The 20,555-nt window shown below is 38.0% G+C and overlaps 1 protein-coding gene across 2 annotated transcripts in view; it reads left to right on the top strand.

Moving 5' to 3' along the window:
- The window catches only part of DOCK4 (dedicator of cytokinesis 4), a gene marked incomplete at both ends in the record, with an annotated part of 525,693 nt that overhangs the window by 280,138 nt on the left and 225,000 nt on the right, over positions 1–20,555 (top strand). For both annotated transcript variants that reach the window (XM_080701145.1, XM_080701146.1), the window contains 4 exons: positions 1,685–1,766; positions 3,019–3,079; positions 14,222–14,354; positions 18,890–18,978. In XM_080701145.1, coding sequence (XP_080557271.1) covers positions 1,685–1,766; positions 3,019–3,079; positions 14,222–14,354; positions 18,890–18,978 — 365 coding nt within the window. The remainder of the gene's footprint in view (positions 1–1,684; positions 1,767–3,018; positions 3,080–14,221; positions 14,355–18,889; positions 18,979–20,555) is intronic.

Raw genomic sequence — 20,555 nt, forward strand, 5'->3', positions numbered from 1 at the left:
ATCTCCTTTTATCATACCTTAAATTTTCTTTTTACTGTGAAGAAATCTTAGTTGTTGTTTTTTGTTTGTTTGTTTGTTTTTAGTAATTGACAGTTGGATGAGACTAATTCAGCTTTGCATCCTTGGCTGTATCTGTCATTTCTAGCCTCCATTTCACACTAATATTATATGGGAACTTTCACTTCATTTGAGGGTCACTGTGACAATTTATAATTTTTTCTGCTCACGTTTTATCAGCCACCTGCTTTGTGGGAAAAAGCTTGGGTGATAGGAATGGAAATTGCCCCATAGAAATGTGTATTGGTTGCCCCTTTTCATGTGAGAGGTCAGATATAGGCATAATATAAGGAAAAGAGGAGGTTAACCAGGTAGTTGAATCTGTTAAATATATACCTATCTATATTTATATCACAAATAGAATAATGATAGTTCATAAAAAAAGAATAAAAATGTTCCAAAACAGCCATATATTCAAATCTATATGCTTCCTTGGAGATCTGCTTATGGTTCTCATTTTTTCCTTTCTACATATTTGGATGGCAGAGCCATTATTTAAGGGAAGGATATAGTGATGGATAGCCTGGAGACATAGTAGGTTCTGAGCATTTTACTAATATGCTATACTCTATTTTTCTCCTTCTTCCCCAGGATGAGGCTACAGTGACCAACCCCATGCCACATGACTGTTTCACATTCAGTAAATATTGGTTCTGTGTTCTCTGCCTGAGGCACCTGCTTTTTTATTCTATCATAGGCATCATGATATTGAAATTTAGTTTGGATTTGCAGCTGGTATATTAATTTTTCTTGAGTTGATAATCATTTTATTTTTTGAACATAAAATTGATAGTGTCATACAGTCCCTAAGATCTAAATGACATCCACAATTACCTTAAATTAGTGGATGACTAACAACATCACTTGTGTTTGTGTTACATCTGGATGGCACAGTATTTTCACATGCAGGTTTAGTAGAGAGTTTGAGATCTTCTGTTTAGTTCTAGATGAGAGAAAATTCAAATTTCATTTTTTGGAATGTCTCCTGTTCTGGAATATATATCTAGAAGACCATAAAATATAAAAAATTTGTTCTTATTTTTTAATAGCTCTGGGAATTGAACCCAGGGTTATTCTACCTCTGAGCCATAACCCAGCCCTATTTTTTTAAATTTTATTTGGAAACAGGTTTTCACTAAATTGCTGAGGCTGGCTCTGAACCTGTGATCCTCCTGTCTGAGCCTTCCAAGCGCTGTGATACATGCGTGTGTCACTATGTCAGGCCTATTCTTAATTTTAATGAAGTAACGCGATATGAAATATGAAAATATGTTAGGCACGAACACAGGAAATATTAGTCTATATTTTCTTGTTTTGCACATTTGTTTTTACTTTTTGGAATTGTCGCAGTGGTATTACTGACATGAAAACCTATTACTTTCAAAGATTGGGTGTTTTTTTTTTTTTTGCCTCTTTATGTTTTCTGCTTTTGCAGTTAATGCTTTGACAGATTTATCAGAAGTGAAGCATATGTTTGTTGTTTTCAGTAATCGCCTAATTTATATAAGCAGTTTGATGTTACCTGAATGGCCTAATAAATGATGAGCTTCACTCTTAGGATGAAGAGCGATTGGGAAAGAGATAAATATTAAATTATTTTCAAAGTGTTTCTCTTTTTCCTTTCTAGTGAGAGATTTTTCTTGAGACTGAATAGAAATGGGCTTCCCAAAGCCCCAGATAAACCAGAACGGCATTGCTCTCTCTTTGTGGTAAGTGGCTCTTGCTTCATCCTGGATGTCCATCCTTTCAGTTGTGCCATATATTATTTGGGAGAAACACACTTCTCTGAGTGTATTATTGACCCATCATGCTTTTACCAAATTGAAGTAGTGATACAGTTGGACGCTTCATAAATGTTTAAAGAGCGAGCAAGTTAGAGCTTGGATCAACAGTGTCTTTCCTTTTAACTATTTCTTGACAACAACTGGCATAAAATTGATTTTAATGATATTTTAAAACAAGATTTGAATTATGTACTTCGACTATAAACATTTTGCTAAGAAAGTGTGTCTACCTTTTTATTATTTGTTTTTTATTATTTTATTATTTATCTTTAAGATACTAGCTTAAAGTATGGCTCCTAGCTGGACATAGTGGCACACGCTTTTGATCCCAGTACTTGGGAGGCTGAGACAGGAGGAGAGCACATATTCGAAGCCTCAGCTACTTAGTGAAGCTCTCAGCAATTTAGTGAGAACCTGTTTTAAGACCGGAGGTAGAGGCCCTTGGGTTCCATCCCCAGGACCGAAAAAAAAAAAAAAAATTGACTACTGTACAGATTATGAAGTCTTTTTTTTTTTTTAATTTTGGGGATTGACTCCAAGGGTCATTCTACCTTTGAATGACTGAATAGCTGGAGGCTATACCTCTAGCCTCTTACTTAATTTTTTTTTTTTTTTTTTTTTTTTTTTTTGGTGGTACTGGGGTTCCTGAAAACCCTTCTACCTATGGGCTACATTCCCAGACCCGTTTTTATATTTTTATTTGGAAACAGTCTTTTAAGCCAGCGCTGTGGGCTTTGAACCTGCGTGATCCTCTTGTCTCTGCCTCCCAAGCGCGGGGATTACAAGCTTGCGCCACCACGCTCAGCTTTACTTAATTTTTTAAACAGAATCTCACTAGTTTTCTGAGAGTCTCGCTACTTTGCTGAGCCTGTTCTTAAATGTACAATCCTCTGTCTCAGCCTCCCAACTACTGAGATTACTGCCAGTACTACCACACCCAGCTAGATTATGAATTTTTTTTTTTTTTTTTTGTGGTACTGGGGTTCCTGGAAGCCCTTCTACCTCCGGACTACACTCCCAGACCTATTTTTATATTTTTATTTGGAAACAGGGTCTCTTAAGCCAGAACCTGCTCAATCCTCCTGTCTTTGCCTCCCAAGTGCAGGGATTACGAGCGTGCACCACCACGCCCAGCTAGATTATGAATTCTAAATAACTCAACTTTCTTTTTTGGTAGGATTTGGGCAGCAGCGAGCTAAGAAAGGACATCTACATCACAGTGCACATCATCCGAATCGGTGGGTGTTGTACTTATCTCTGTTTTAGCTGAGAGGTTTCTATATGGTTGTGTTTTTTATTTGTTTTTGTTGGGGCTGTTTGTTTTGCTTATCTGGAGCCAAATTGGCATCCAAGAAGCATGGAAATTGATAATTGTCTCTGGCCTCTCCAACCTCACATACAACTTCCTCATCCACCATCAATATATTTATTTGGTCTCTTTCTTTAAGTTATTAAGAAAATTATTGTTTCACATTGTTTTATGTCACCTCATAAATAAATCCAACTCAAGTCTTTTCTATTTGACTTTTTAAATTTCAGTTTCTGATAGCATAAAATAAAGGAGGAGCTGTGTTTCCTACAAACTTGGAAAGCTTTACAACAAAGCAGAATTTTCCTAAATGTAGAATGCTGCAGTGTTATTACAGAAGATGCTACAAGAAGAGAGTTAGGAGATGTTATATGCTATATTATTGTTAATTTAAATAATAACAGCTTATTGAAGAGTATGAGAAATTATACAGCTAAAAATAAATATGCCTCTCTAACTCTGTTGGCCCCAGCTTTCTCCTTATACGATTCGACCATGAAAGTGTTTATATAATGCAACATTTATTAACATCTCGTAGATCACACTTTGGTGTTCTATGATGAACTTGATCAGTGGAGACAGAATATGTTCCTTCATTTTTTCCACAGGAAATGCCTCTAAAGGCAGGCATTTTATAGCAGAACAGCTAAGCAAAATAAGGAATGGTGTAGCCTACACTATTTTTCTACTAAGGCTAACCAGCCGATACTGGGAATTCATTCCCACTTCCTCACTAACTGCTATATTACGTGCATGGGATACTTGCATAGGGTAGTAATAGCTTGCCATGCAGTCCTGGAAAAACGATCTTTATTTTTTTTTTTTTAGTCATTTATTTTATGCATTCAATAGCCACATTGTGCATTGAGAGAGATTATAAAACATGCAGTCATTTGAACGTAGATTTTCAATGTATTTTTCTGCAAAAATATGTGTTCAGAATGCTTGGTTTATCTTAAGCTATTTTATATTTGAGGGACAGTAAAAATAATTTAAAAATGATATATTTTGCATTTTAATTTTTATTTTTATAAATGAGTATACGAAGCTGGGGTGCATGGTATCATATGCCTGTAATCTTAGTACTTAGATGGCTGAGATAGGAAGATTGCAGGTTACAGGCCAGTCTCAGCAACTTAGTGAGGTACTTGGCTACTTAATGAGATCCTGCTTCAAAATAAAAAAATAAAATAGGCCTAGGGGTATAGCTTAGAAGTAGAATGCCCCCTGGGTTAAATCCAAGGAAAGAATGAAGGAAGGCAGGTAGAGAGGCTGACTGAGAAAAGAGGGCTGCAGATTTGAGGTCAACTTCAGTAACTTAGTGTTTTAAAATAAAAAATAAAAGTTTGGAATGGTGGTGCATGCCTATAATCCCAGTATTTGGAAGGCTCAAATTGAAGAATCACAGAGTCAAAGCCAGCATCAGCAATTTACCAAAACTCGCAGAAACATTGTAAGAACATATTTAAAATTTAAAAATAAAAGAGCTGGGGATGTAATTTGGAGGTAAAATACCCCCCGGGTTCAATCCCTAGTACCCCCAAAAGTAAATTAAATAAATAAAAAGTGCTCAGGGTATAACTGAGAGGGAGAATGTCCCCTGTGTTCATGTTCCAGTACAAAAAATTTAAAAGTACATATTAAAATATTGCAAAAGTTTGAACCTATGTTGCTGTGTAATTTTGAGACAAACCCTTAATTAAACATTGCTAAAATTAAGTCTAGTCTTCTGAAATATTCAAATGAATACTGGTCTGGGGTCTGGGATTATTGTAAGGAACTGCCTTTGACATTTACTAGTTTGATATATTGAGGGGAAAAGGAAGGGGCTATTGCTTTTGGGACTTCCACTGCAGCATCATTCAGACCCTTCCAGTCCAGGATCCTCACAGAACTAACTGGTACTGACGATGCCGCCTCAGCACTACTACTCATCACAGGGCTGTCTTCTTATTAGAGATTCTATTTTATTAAGATTTCTATGGTCATTAAGATATCACAGTCAGTGTTGAGCCAGATATTATCTGTCCGCCCCACCCTTAGATTTGGGCAAATGACTACTTCTCTGGGATCATTGCAAGAAGCATTTGGAATTTCCATATTTCAAGACAGAAGAGAAATGAGGCTAAGGGAAATGCTCTGAGAAAGGTGAAGACTTAGTCTGCCAACTCCTCTGATGCAGTGACATTAAAGAGCAGAAGATTGTTATCTCTCAGTGACTATAGAATGTCCTTTGTACCTGCATTATTGGGAAGAGGGCATGCTGACCTGAAAGCAGGAGCTTTCAGCTCCTCACCTCAGTTCCAGGAGTTTATGCCCAGGTCTTCAATTTGGAAAGAAGGAGGAGGGGGGAACTATATAAAAAAAAGAGTAATTGGTAATTTTATAAACCTTTGCCCATCCCAAGTCAAGTCCTTTCACTCTCTATGCCTTATGTCTCACCTTTTAGCTTTTGGCCAGTTGCTCAATATTTTTTATTCCCTTATTCCTCCCACCTCCCTTCGTGCTTAGAGGATTTTCCTAGAAATCAGAACAGATCTGTGAATTCTAATTTTTGTTTTTGTTTTTGTTTGATAGTAATAAGGATTGAACCCTGGGGAATTATACCACTGAGCTACATCCCCAGGCTTCTTTGTTTTTAAATTTTGAAACAGCGTCTCAGTTACTGAGGCTATGCTTGAAACTGCAGTCTTCCTGTCTCAGCCTCCTGAATAGCTGGAATTGCAGGTGTGTATCACCATACCTGGTTCAGAATTGTAAATTCATATTAATCCTGCAGTTGGGAATACCAAGGCTGGCATCAAATTATCTTTTTGTTATAATAATTAGAGCAAAGTCTTGGTATCTAAAGCTGATAAACACGGAGCCAGGAAGAACAAGTCAGTCTGCATATTTGAGGAAGGAGAAATGTGGGAAGTTGGAGTGAATTAAGCCTCAAAATTAGAGAGAAAGAGGCAGACCTAGCTGTAGTCTTCTCAGTTACTTAAGAGAGAGGTCTTTTTCACAACCCAATTGTGTTCAGTCATCCTTCCCTACAATTTATTATTGTTGCTGTGACTGGAGGTTGAACCCAAAGGCAGTCTACCTCTGAGCTACACCTCGATCCATTTTATTTTATTATTATTTTTTAAATTTTGAAGCAGTGTCTCATTAAGTTCCTGAGGGACCTCACTAAGTTGTTGAGGCTGCTCTTGAACTTGCAATACTCCTTACTTAGCCTCCTAAGAACTGGAAGTACAGTTGTGCACCACCATGCTGGCTCCCAGAGTTTTTTCTTTAGAGCAGTATGAGAGGAAGGCGATCTTTTAAAAAGGATTGATACATATGCTATGCCCTTATAGGACTTCACAACTAAAAGAATCCTTAGAAATAATCTTGTTTAGGCCTATTTTTAACAACTCAATTTCTTTTCTTATATTAAATAACTTTGAAGTACTCCCCTCAGAAATCTCCTAATCACTTTGTCATCTTGTATGTAAAAAGGAAAGAGTAAGTAAAAATTTTGTACTTTAAATCATGAATCTTTCAGTCAGCATTCTCACTGTTGTTACCCACCCCCAAAAAAACACCTGATAACAACTTAGAGAAAGGAAGAGTTATTTGCTCACAGTTCAGGAGATTTCATGGGTTCAGCCCATGTTAAGCCAGTTGAAGTCTGCCGAGCTCAGGACATGGCAGCAGGAACAGAGAGATTGTGCTGGAAAGGCTTTGCTCTCACATCAAGGAGGCCAGAAGCAGGAGAGAGAGAAACAAGTGGAGGAGGTACCATATGTAATCACCAAGGATTATATCCTTAGAGATCCCTCCTCAGCAAGCAAGCCTTGACTCTAATGTGGATATCTTGTCTATGAGAGATCTAAAGGGACATTCTAAATCCAAATAATGAAAATGATACTGATCAAAATTGTATTTTTCCCTACTGCAATCTGTAATAATATTCTAAATATAGATCCACTGAGCATTTTTAATTTAATGAGTAAACAAAGCCTTTAGTTTAAATCAATTCTCTAATTTAAAATATAATTTGTTGATAAATAAATATAAATATAACATTACAAGATTTTTGATGTGCAGGTAGAAATTAGATTAAAATCACATAAATTGAAATTTAGGTACAGAATATATTATTAGGTCATGAAAAGATTTTTCATTTTTTGATCTTTTTATTTTTGGTGGTACTGGGGTTCCTGGAAACCCTTCTACCTTTGGGCTGCACTCCCAGACCATATATATATATATATATATATATATTTTTTTTTTTTTTTTTGAAACAGGGTCTCTTAAGCCAGTGAGACTGGCTTTGAACCAGCTCTTGCCTCCTGTCTCCACCTCCCAAGTGCGGGGATTACAAGCATGCGCCACCACGCCCGGCATTTTTTGGTCCTTTTAATGCTTTGATTGGTGCATTATAGTCTCACATCATAATATAGTTCATAGTGATGGTGACATACATGCACCCAGCACTTGGTGGGCTTTCCCTTTGGCTTCCTCCTAACTCTCCCCTTCACCATACTTGATATTGAGATTGGCATTGGTATGCTCATGTATATACATAATGTCGGTGGAAATGGTTTCTTTATCAGTCTTTCTTCACCCCCCTTCTTCCCCTAGTCCACCTCCCCGGATCCACTGAAATTTTTCTCCATTATTTGAAGCCCCTCTGGTATGACAGTTACTCCCTAGCTTCTGCATATGAGAGAAAACATTTGACCCTTCATTTGCTGTGACTGATTAATAAATGTCACTTAACATAATGTTCTCCAGATCCATTCATTTTTATGCAAATGACATTATTTTGTTCTTCATTACTAGATAGAATTGCCTTGTGTATTTATCCCATAGTTTTGTAATCTATATATCTATTGATGGATATCTAGATTGGTTCCATAATTTGGCTATTGTAATTGTACTACAATGAACATGGATATGCATATATTACTGTGGTTCTCTGATTTCAGTCCCTTTGAAAAGATACCCAGGGGTGGTATAACTGAATTATATGGTAGATCTATTCCCAACTTTCTGAGGAATTTCCACACTGATCTCCATAGAAATTTCAGTAATTTTCAGTCGTACCAACAATACAAAAGGGTTTCCTATTTCTCCACGTGCTCACCAGCATTTATTGTTACTTGGTTTCTTAATGATTGCCGTTCTAATTGGGGTTAGATGGAATATCAGTGTAGTTTTGACTTGCATCTCTCTGCTTGCTCATGATGTTGAACATTTCTTATGTATTTATTGGCCATTTCTATTCTTTCTTTTTTGAAGTGTCTATTTAGTTCAGTGGCATATTTCCTGATTGGGTTATTTTTTGGGTAAAATCTTTTAAGTTTTTTGTATATTTTGGATATTAGTCCTCTGTCAGAAGGAGAGCTGGCAAAGATCTTATCACTATTTATAAATTCTTTAGACTTTTGATAGTTTCCCTTGGTGATCAGAATCTTTTTGGTTTAATGTCATCCCACTTATTTATTCTTTTTTAAATTTCCTAAGCCTTCTTATTGAGGAAATTTCGACCTGTGTCTATATGTTAGGAGTGTTGGATCTCTTTCCTCCCTTAGTGACTTCAAAGTCTCCTGTCTAATTTCAGGTCTTTGATCCATCTCAAGATGACTCTTATACAGGGTGAGAGATAAGGGTTCAATTTTATTTTTCTACAAATGGATATCCAGTTTTCCTAACACCATTTGTTGAAAAGGTTATCTTTTCTCCAAAGTATGTTTGTCACCTTTGTTGAAAATCAATTGGCTATAAGTGTATGGATTTGCTTCTGTATCTTCTATTCTTTTTCATTGATCTATGTGTCTGTTTTTATGCCAGTATCATGCTATTTTTATTACTATAGCTCTGTAGTATTATTTGCAGTCTGAAATTGTGATGTCTCCTGCATAGTTCTTATTGCTGAGAATTGCCCTGGCTATTCTGGGTTTTTTGTTTCTCCATATAAATTTCGGGACTGATTTTTCTATGTCTGTGAAGAATAACACTGGTATTTTGATAGGGATTGTCTTGACTCTATAGATCACTTTTGGTAGAATGGCCATTTTGATAATATTTATTCTGCCTATTCAAAATCAAGGGAGATCTTTCCATCTTCTAAGATTTTCAATTTCTTTATTTAGTGTTTTATAATTTTCATTTTAAAGGTCTCTTACCTCCTTGGTTAGATGTATTCCTAGGTGTTTTATTGTTTTTGAGATTATTGTAAATGCAATTGTTTTCTGGTTTTCTTTTTCAGTGGATTTATGGTTGGCATATAGAAAAGCTACTGATTTTTTAAGTTTGATTTTGTATCCTACTACTTTGCTGAATTTGTTAATCAGCTCAGAAGTATTTTACTTGAGTTTATTGGGTCTTTAAATATAGTATCATATCATCTGCACATAGAGAAAATTTCAGTTCTTTTCTTTTTCTTTTTCTTCCTTTTCCTTTCTTTCTTTCTTTCTTTCTTTCTTTCTTTCTTTCTTTCTTTCTTTCTTTCTTTCTTTCTTTCTTTCTTTCTTTCTTTTTTTTTTTTTGGTGGTACTGAGGTTCCTGGAAACCCTTCTACCTTCAGGCTATACTCCGAGACATCTATTTTTTTTTTAATATTTTTATTTGGAAACAGGGTCTCTTACGCCAGCAAGGCTGGCTTCAAACCTGCATGATCCTCCTGTCTCCGCCTCCCAAGCGTGGGGATCACAAGAGTGCACCACCACGCGCGGCTTCAGTTCTTTTCTTACTTGAATTCCTTTGATATCTTTCTCCTTGCATCCTGGTATGAAGCTCACTTGGTCATGGTGTACATATTTCTTGATGTGGTTTTAAATGCTTGTCACTAGTATTTTGTTTAGAATTTTAGTATCTTTGTTTATTAGTGATACTGTTCTGTAATTTTCTTTTCTTGAGGGATCTGTATTGAGTTTTGGTATTAAAGTGATACTGGCCTCATAGAATGAGTTTGGAAGGATTTAATCTCTTTTTATTTCATGTAATAACTTATGAAGTACTGGGTATAGTTCTTCTGGTAAAAATTTTGTAGAATTTAGCTAGGAATCCATCTGGACCTGAGCTTTTCTTTGATGGAAAGCTTTTTATTTCTGTTTCTATTTCTTTGCTTGATATTGGTCATTTTAGGTAAGTTTGTGTATCTAGAAATCTTTCAACTGTTCCTATGTTTTTTACCTCATTAGAATATAAATTTTCAAAATAGTTTCTGATGATCTGAATTTTTTCACTGTCTCTGGTCATGTCTCCTTCTTCATTATGATTTTAATAATTTGGGTTGATTCTCTCTTTAGTTAGGTTTATTTTATCAATCTTATTAATCTTTTCAAAGAACCTAATTTTGTTTTTTGATCATTTTTAAAATTATGTATTGTTTTCTTGTCTGATATAATCTCCGGCCTTCTACTGGCTTTGGGATTATACTGTTCTTGTTTTTCCAGGTCACTGAGGTTTGTCATTATGTTGTTATTTGGTGACTCTTTGATTTTCTTATGTAATCATTCAGTGCTATAAATTGTCATCTTATTATTGCCTTCAGAATGTCCCAGAGATTTTGTTGCATTGTGTCTGTGTTTTTGTTTAATTCTAGGAAATTTTTATTTCTCCCTTTATTTCTTCTCTGATTCATTCCTCATTCAAAAGTGTATCATTCAGTCTCCATTTTAATGTAATTTCTTTTAGCCTTCCTGTTGTTGATTTCTACTTTAATTCCATTATTATCAGAAAAGATATAAAAGTTATATTACATTTTAAAAATTTGCTGGTACTTCATTTGTGGCCCAGGTTGTGGTCTGTTTTGGAGAAGGTTCCATGAGCAGTGAGAAGAATGTATATTCAGCTGTTGCTGGCTGGAATATTCTGTATATATCTATTAGGTCCATTAATATTTATTGTCATTATATCTTCTTGTTGGATTTTTCCTTATATTAGTAAGAAGTGACAAGCTTTGACTTTTCTTAGAAGTTATAGCTTTAAGTCTGTTTTATCAGATATGAGCATTGCTACCCCTACTAATTATCTGTCTCTGTTTGTATAGTGTATCTTTTCCATCTTTTCACCTTTAGCACATTGACATCTTGCAAGCAGCATGTAGGTAGATTATGTTCTTGTTCTTTAGTCTGCATTGTTAGTCTATGTCTTTTAATTGGGGAGTTTAGACCTTTGACATTCATTGTTGTTATTAAAATCAGTTCTGTTACTTGTAATTTTGAGTTATATTTTCTGTTTGATATGGTGTTATTTGTTCTTCACTTCTTTTCCCATCTGGTGGAGTTTGTCCCTTATCTGGTTTTTTCCTTTGTATTTTGTTTCTTTACATATTTCTCTACTTCCAGCTTAGTACTCCTGAGTTTTTTTTAGTTTCTTCTTATCTTGGAAATTTTTTATGTCTCCATCTATTTTGAATGATATCTTTGCAGGATATAGCAGTATTAATTGAATGTTGGAGTCTTGATTGGAATCCTGTAGCTGTGATTTCTTGAACCTCTGCTGGCCCCTAGCCTCTATACTTTCAGGGCTCAAGCTCTGGCAAGGAGAGATTGTACCATTCTGATCCTGGAACTTGGGTGGCTCAGTTATTTAGTCCCATGGACACCACCCTACTCTGGGCAGTTGCTATCTTATGAGACCTTGTCAGCATTGGTGCTTGTAACACATCCCCCACAAAAAAAAATTCCCACTGGGCATCAGTTTACAGCCTTCTGAGCCTGCAGAATGGTTGGCTACATTACTTCAACCCACAGACCTGACTGCTGATGGTCCTGTGGTGATTTCTGGAGACCCTGCAGGGACACAGCGAATTCCCAACCCCAAGCCCCTCCTGCCTGAATATCCTTGGGACTGTCTTCAAATTCAAGTTCCTGCTTTGTCCAGTTGTAGCTCCCACACCCACCTCCACGGTGATGATTTGCAAATTCACTGACCCCTCTGGTCTTTGTTTCCAGGCAAGTCCTTGTAGTCACACAGACTCCCACTAGAATGCTTTGTAAACGCACGAACTCACAGTCTTCAAGAGTACTACTTGGGTCTCTGCAGGCAGAGATGAGTTGAACTAAAGTTACTAGATTTCTCTGGGTACTTTGCCTAGTTGGTTTGTAGGTTTACAGTGGTCTTGAGGAGGTGGATATCGCCACTGAGGCCCCCTAGGAAGATCCTGGCATTTCTGGGCCAGAGTTCAGCTGTGGCTACAGGATTTTGCTAGACAGTCTTCCTGGGTAGTCTGGAAAGTTGAGTCTAGAGGTATTCCAGCATGGAGAGAAGAGTGCGATTAATTTTGATGATAGTTTCTGCTGACACTGGCTCAACAAAGAAGAATTCTGCTCTTTTTTTTGCTGAAGTTCGTTCTGATAGCCAAAAGGTCCTAGCAGCTGCCAGCCCTGATATAGACGCACCAAGATTAGAAAACATATTTAAAATTCTTGTATTTTGCACATCTAAAAGCAATTGATTTATTTTGCTCATTTTTTTCAGTTTTGATTGTAATCATAAAAAGAGATTTTCCAGGCTGCTATTTGTAAGCTTTTTTTTCTGAAAGTGACATATTGCGAACATAAGTTCCATTATCTTTTATTACCAGTGAATGAAAATCAAATTGGATATTGCCATCCTTTTTTGCTGTTTAACATTGGATTTTGTCAGCACTAGAAATATTTTGATATACTATAGAATTTTTCTCAGACAAAAACAATTTATGGATCGGTTGACAAGCATCTAGAGACAAATTTACAGATTTTCCTTTCCCACATTAATTTGTAATTTTTCAGCTTTGGTGTACTTTTTTGTTGTAGACTTCCAAATAATTATTGATAGTTATATACCAACAACAAAGTAAAATAGTATGTCAGTAGCATATTTAAAAATATATGATAATTTTATTTTTTATCTATTTTATTTTTTGGTGCTGGGGATTGAATCCAGGGTCATACTTCCACAGAGCTATGCCCTCAGCCCCATTTATTTTTATTTTGAAACAGCATCTCACTAGGTTGCTAAGAGTCTCACTACTTACTGAGGCTGTTCTCCAACCTGCAATCCTTCAGTCCCAGCCTCCCAAGTACTAGAGTTACAGGCAGGTGCCACCACACCCAGTTAAAAATATGTGACAATTTAAAACAAGTTGAACTTTTGTAACAGTCAAAACTGTCCCAGAGGGTACCAGTGATCTCCTAAGTTATAAATGACTTGTGCTCCAGGGCAGAACATGCTCATTTGATGACTTGCAGTTACTTGTTATATGGAGAGAATCTCCAACTGCTCTGTTTGCTTTCTTTTATTTTTTATTTTGAAACAGGGACTCCCTAAGTTCCTGAGAATCTTGCTATTGCTGAGGCTGGCCTGGAACCTGTCTCATCTTCCCAAGTACTGCACCACCACTCCTGGTTCAGCCTGCCTCTCTCTCTCTCTCTCTCTCTCTCTCTCTCTCTCTCTCTCTCTCTCTCTCTCTCTCTCTTCCTCTCTCTTTGATAAAAATACTTTTATAACAACTCCCTTTCAAAGGTGAGATTATTTTTAAAGTATGTATTTTTGGAGAGATTCTGAGGATTGAATCCAGGGGTAGTTGATCTCCAAGCTCCATCTCCAGCACTTTTTATAATTATTTTGAAACAGGGTCTCATCAAGTTGTTGAGGAGTTTCCTAAATTGATGAGACCAGCCTCAAAACTGTGATTCGCCTGTCTCAGCCTCCCAATAAGTGGAATTACAGGCATGTACCATCATGCTGGGCTGAATATGGAATAAAAAAAAAATCGGTACCACTACCGCTTTTAGTGATGTGAACTTCCTGGGATAATTTCATAAATTATAGGAGCAGGAAGAGGGCTCCAGAACATAGAATCTGCTCCAGTGTTCATGCCTTGCAGATGGAAGCTATTAGCCAAAGTTTGAGCTGCCCAGGGTCACACAGCTAAGTGACTGGAGAAAGGACCCGGGAACTGAAGTGACATCTCTGTTGCTCCAGCCTTGGGTCTCTTCTATCGCCCAGTCATGGTTTATGTGCTGGCCTTGTAGCTCTCTGTGTCTCTCTTTGAGACACATCTAATTAAACATCTTTATAACTCATGAAGATGTTCTTAAACTGACAGGTCGGATGGGAGCAGGAGAAAAGAAGAACGCCTGCAGTGTGCAGTATCGGCGGCCCTTTGGCTGTGCAGTTCTTAGCATCGCGGATCTACTAACAGGAGATACAAAGGATGACCTAATCCTGAAAGTGTATATGTAAGAAACATGCACGGGAAGGGAGCGGGGCATGGGCACCTGTGGATCCTACCTGGGTGGATGCTCCTTTATGTGGGTGATCAAAGAACAATGAAAGGATTGGGTGTATGAATCTAAAACCCAGTAATCTTTGACTTGCTACAAGTGAGCTCATGAGTCACGCTTTGCCAGTCAGAGAAATTATGTAATTGTGAGCCAATAAATACAGTTTATTGATTGGACAGACCATTTACTGTGTCAGGTACCTCCATTGAGTTTATGTAGACTTGTCGTGTCTTTACCTTCACACAACTGATTTGTTCTTGGTGAGTGGATATAGTGTACCTTTTCAGTGCAGTGAATTGGAATAGGGAAGCTTAGGTGGTTCCCCTCCTAAGTACTCATTTCCTGGCCTAAGGCACCACAAGCAGTGACATTTGAACAATAACACTCCTTGTTTCCCTGCTCAGAAAGCTCATTATCTAAAAACAGGGTAGGCAAGAGGGCTTCTTGCTGAGGTTGTGGGAGAGAATCTGCTGCATGCCTCCCTCGGCGCCTGGTGATATGCTGGCCATTGCAGGGTTCTGTGGCTGGGAGGCACCTCACTCTGATCTTTGCAGGGCATTCTCCCTGGGTGTGCAGCTGTCTTTGTGTCTAAATTGCATTTTATACTGATATGATCTTATTGAATTGAGGTTCACCCCAGGGACCTTATTATAACTGGATTACCTCTGTAAAGACCCTCTTTCTAAGATAAATTATTTTAAAAATACACTCAGATTTGGATCAGGCTACCCTGCCCATGTGTCCACAGGTTTTGAAATTAAGAACTGATGTACAGCTGGGTACAGTGGTGAATACCTGTAACCCCAGTACATAGGAGGCTGAGACAGGATGATCGCAGGTTCCAGACTAGCTCCAACAACTTCATGAGACTCTCAACAACCTAGTGAGCCCATGTTTCCAAAATAAAAAAGTAAAAAGGACTAGGGGTTTAGCTTGGATATAGAATACCCCTAGGTTCAATCCCCAGTACCACACCTACACACACATACACACACATGCTGCTGTATATTGAAATTGTCAGAGCCGAACCACCGTGGCATTCACATTTCTGGTTTGAGGGCCAACATCTAGCCATCACCATGACCAAACTTACTTTTGTCTTTCATTCCAGAGTTTGTGTTGATAGATCCAGCAAATGCCAATAGTATTTTCACATGTGAAAGTAAAACAACTCACCCACTGCCAGTGGGACATATACTTCAAATTGCTTTTTGGCCACTGTTGCTGTAGGGTTTCATGGATTTATCTACTCTTCACCAAGTGGGACCTCTGCAGCAAATTTAGTAATTAGTTGACAAAGATTTATCTATAGCCTGTGGTTTAGGACTAGAAACTCTGTGTGTGTGTGTGTGTGTGTGTGTGTGTGTGTGTGTGTGTGTGTGTGTATTTCAGAGGATTGAGCTACCCAGGGGCATTTTACGTCTGCTATATCACCAGCCCCTTTTATTTTTTCACTCTGAAACATGGTCTTACTATTGTGGACGACCTCATTAAATCGCTGAGGCTGGCCACAAACCTGCAACCCTACTGTCTCAGCTTCCCTAAGTACTGGGATGACAGGCATGTACCATCATGCCCAGTCTCTATCTCTTTTAAGAGGCATAAAACTTATGACCTTGATTTTAAACTGAAAACTAGTGGAAAGTAGTTCTTGTTACTCTTATTACAACTCTTACTGAAATCCATAGTAATCTTTCTAAGCTCTGCTGTGGATCATCAAACATAATTTATTTGAAATAATAATGGTTGACAATAGCCACCCTTTACTGTGCACTTAGAAACCTTTTTGGCACTTTAAGCATGCCACGTCCTTCTATCCTCAGACCCACGAATCAGATGTTGTCAGTGCAGTTTTACATATGCAGAATTAGAGTTAAATAACTTGCCCAAAGTCAGCCAGATCATAGGAAAGGAAAGCAGATTTGAAGTCCAAGCTATCCAGTTCTTGAGCTAGAACTCTCCAGTGATTGGGTTGTACTCTTAGAGATGCTGTTTCACAGTGTTCTCTAATGAGGTGGAGGTCATGTTAAGTGGCATTGCTTTTTAAGAAAACTGAAATTTTTGCAAACATGATCTCATTCCTGTTTAGAGTTCTGGTGCAATTGGGCAGTGAGGGGCTTATTTTTTTTGCCATAGAGAAGGATGAAGAACTGATACACACCGTACCCTTGATTGTGCAGCCAACTGCAGGAGACCTGTGAACTACCTATAGCAGAAGTTCACTCTCATCCAAATGAGTTGTGCTGCAGTTTGTGAGCTGTATGAGTGTGTGTGTGTGTGTGTGTGTGTGTGTGTGTGTGTGTGTGTAAGTTGCTGGAGATTGAGCTCCCAGGTATTCTACTTCTGTGTTATACCTCCAGCCCTATTTTATTTTTATTTTTTATTTTGAAAAGGGGGCTCACTAAGTAGCAGAAGGTCTCACTAGTTGTTGAGTCTGGCTTTGAGCTTGAGATCCTCATGCCTTAGCCTCCCAAGTCCTGGGATTAGAGGTGTGCCAGCATCAGCGTGGCCTGCTTCTTTGTGTTTTTTTTTTTTTTAATTGTCTTTTTTTCAAGTACCAGGTAAGGGTTTGAGTAATTCTTTCTACAGAGAAATCCCTTAAAATACCAATTCAGCAGCTTACAAAGCTGTTTCCAGAGAACACTGACTGGTCAAAATGGTCACTGCACAGCAGGAGGCACTATGAATTTAGTGAAACTCTCCAGAAAAGTGCTTGTTAGAAACAATTTGAAGGAAGTTTCTATTTTTTAAGGTTATTGAAACCCTATCCCATCTGGTACTCAAAGAATAGGAACTTTAAATAATGCCGAGAGAGACTTATAGAGCACGGAAAGGGGATTGGGGGACAGAGGGAAGGAGAGCAAGAGGGAGGATTAAAGAAGGATACATTTCAAATAATACTGTGGCGAGATATGAAGGTATTACAACCAGTTTAACTAGCATATGGCTAGGGAGAGAGAGGGAACAGGTGGGATGTGGACCGAAACTCACCAAGATCTGTGTGCATGTGTGCTTTTATCCCATTGAACTCACTATGACGTATAATTTCAGTGCACTAGTAAAATTATTTTAAATAGTAACGAATAATTCATCTGAGATTGGGAGGTATTTCAGTCACCTACTGTAGAAGCTTTGATTTTATATGGACTTTTTTTTTTAAGTTAAAAGCATAAACTCCATAGTCACCTAATTAATAGGATAGCAAACCATCTTTCTTCCTTCCCCATCGGGCTGAAATAAGAAACCTGGAGGCAGAACATACTAAGTGGCAATGTGATGTCTCACAGCTGGACAGGTGAAATGGTTTCTTCCACTGTAATTTTCCAGTCTTCCAAGATTCAGGGCTGCTTTGGTATTCCTCTCTTAACTGGCTTAAACATGACCTCCATCGTGTTCATCCTGGCAAAGCCTTTGCTAACAAATAAGTGCATATGCTAATAATTGTGAATTATCTGCCTCCACTGTTACCACTAGGAAAGGGGGACGGTAGTGTAGAACATTTGGATTGATAATGCATAGAATCTTGATATTCAAGACTCTGAGGAAAAAGTGTCTAGCTAATAAGAAATAGTAGGAAATTTATAAATATGTCCAGATGAGGGAAATACTCTTCATCAGGAAAGTAGTGGCAGAAAAGATGGATAGCAGACATACACATTTATCAGGAGTTAACTGAGAGAGGAAGATCCATCCACCCATCCATCTGTCTATGCAACTAATGTTTTTAAACTGCTGCAGTGTTCAAAGAACTGAAAGGAATGCAGATATCAAGCAGTCTTAGTAGTTTTTGAGAAACAAGATAGTGTACTAGGTGGATTGCCTGATGTAAATAAAGATAGGAAGAATGATAAGGGCGAAAAGCAGTGGCACTGATGGCTGGAAACATGAGAGAGAGAAATGTCATTTCTCCGAGGCATAGAAAATCAGAGTACTTATTTTATTACCGTTTGGTAAATCCTGCCAGCCTTTTGCCAGTGTAAATTACATCAACATCAGTTTCATTCTGCTGGATTTGTTGCCTTTTGATGCTATTCAACCCTGGCCATGTTACCAAAGTCATAATATTTATTGAGCATTCACTTATACTAGGCATTACCATCAACCCAGGCTTATGTAATGTTCTAGGACATTACCCCTACTTCACAGATAAAGAAATCAAGTCACAGAACGGGTAAATCATTTGCCTTCCACTGTCTGCACCATTCTCTGAGATTCTCTTCTGTTTGGGGGCCACTTGGATTCTCTGGGTTCATCCAAGTGGCCTCTGTGACAAGGTAGTTAGGTAGGCATTCGCAGAGAGGGCCTTTACCGCTCATCTTGGTGCAATCACCAAGAAAACCAATGGTCATTTGCAGCAGATTATTGGGATTCCAAGGAGGTTTAGGGAAGCACATTGCAGTGGTTGTAACAGAAAGAGCAGGTGTGTTGATTAGGCTGTTGCTGGGTCTCAGGCATCATTCAAGCTTAACTGAGTGACAGTGTCTTCGTAGGTGCAACACAGAGAGCGAGTGGTACCAGATCCATGAGAACATCATCAAGAAGCTGAACGCACGCTATAATCTGACTGGCTCCAACGCAGGTGAGCACGGCGGGCTGGCCTGGCCTATGCTGGCTGTTTCAGACCCTTTTGTTTGTGTGAGAAGGAAATGGCCAGCCCTTTTACTCCCTAGTATTAAAAATGTACACTTAACCTTCTGGTACGTCTCTTTATGCTGTGATAGGTTTGTAACTATAATTTTCTATAAGGATATATTTTTACATGTATTCTATATTCTGTTCTCTATTTTGTTCTGGTTTGGAACTAAGTACAGAATCTGAATTTGTTCAGCAGCACCAATCTTTAGACCTGTCTCAGTCTCCCAAGTACTGGCATGCCACCACACTTGGCTCTAGCATTATTTTACAGTAGTAACATTTCATAGACTATATTACATTATAGTATATAGATTATAGCATATAGTGGCATCTCTAGGTGTGATTAATAGTGAAATGTTGGTGAATATCATTTACATCTATTCCACCCTTCAGTCAGACTGAAGCAAAATAATATTCAGTTGTGTGTGTATGTGTGTGTGTGTGTGTGTGTATGTTGTGTTGTGTTATTGGAGATTGACCCCAGGGGCATTTTACCTCTGAGCTATACCCCAGCTATGTGTGTGTGTGTGTATATATATATATATATATATATATATATATATATATATATATATATATATATATATATATGAGATCTGGGGATGGAACCCAGGAGCATTTGACTTCCGAGCTATACCCTCTGTCTTATTTTTTATTCTTTATTTTGAAACAGGGTCTCACTAAGTTACAGAAGGCCTCACTAAGGAGCTGAGGCTGTCCATGAACCACGATCCTCCGGTCTCCGCCTCCCAAATTCTGGGATTACAAGCGTGTACCACTACATCCAGCTTTAATTATTTATTTTGAAATAGGGTCTCTCTAAAGTTGTGGAGGGCCTCACTGAATTGCTGAGGCTGTCATGGAACCTGTGATCCTCCTGCGTGCGCCACCACACCCGGCTTATTCCCAGTTTTTTTGTTTTGTTTTGTTTTGTTTTTTGTGGTACTGGGGGTGGAACCCAGGGGCTTTTCTACCTTCGTGCTATACTCCCAGACATATTTTATACTTTATTTGGAAACAGGGTCTCACTAAGTTGCTGAGATCCTCACTAAGTAGCTGAGGCTGGCTTCGAACCTATGCGATCCTCCTGTCTCAGCCTCCCAAGTGTGGGATTACAAGCGTGCGCCACCACGCCTGGCTTATTTCCAGTTTTATAAGAAGTCTCCACATTGATCTCCATAGTGGCAAAACTAGTTTGAAATCCTACCAACAGTGTAGAAGAGTGCCTATTTCCCCATATCCTCACCAATATTATTGTTATTTGACTTCTTTATGATGGCTATTCTCATTGGGGTTAGATGGAATCTCAGTGTAGTTTTGATTTGCATCTCCCTGATTGCTAATGATGTTGAATATTTTTTCACGTATATATTGGCCATTTGTATCTCTTCTTTTATAAAGTGACTATTCAATTCAGTTGCCCATTTCATGATTGGGTTGTTTTTCTAGTGAAAAGTCTTTTAAGTTCTTTGTGTATTCTAGATATTAGTCCTCTGTCAGAGGGATAGCTAGTAAAGATCT

This window comes from Muscardinus avellanarius, assembly GCF_963383645.1.
Source record: "Muscardinus avellanarius genome assembly, chromosome: 9".
Classification (NCBI taxonomy): Eukaryota; Metazoa; Chordata; class Mammalia; order Rodentia; family Gliridae; genus Muscardinus; species Muscardinus avellanarius.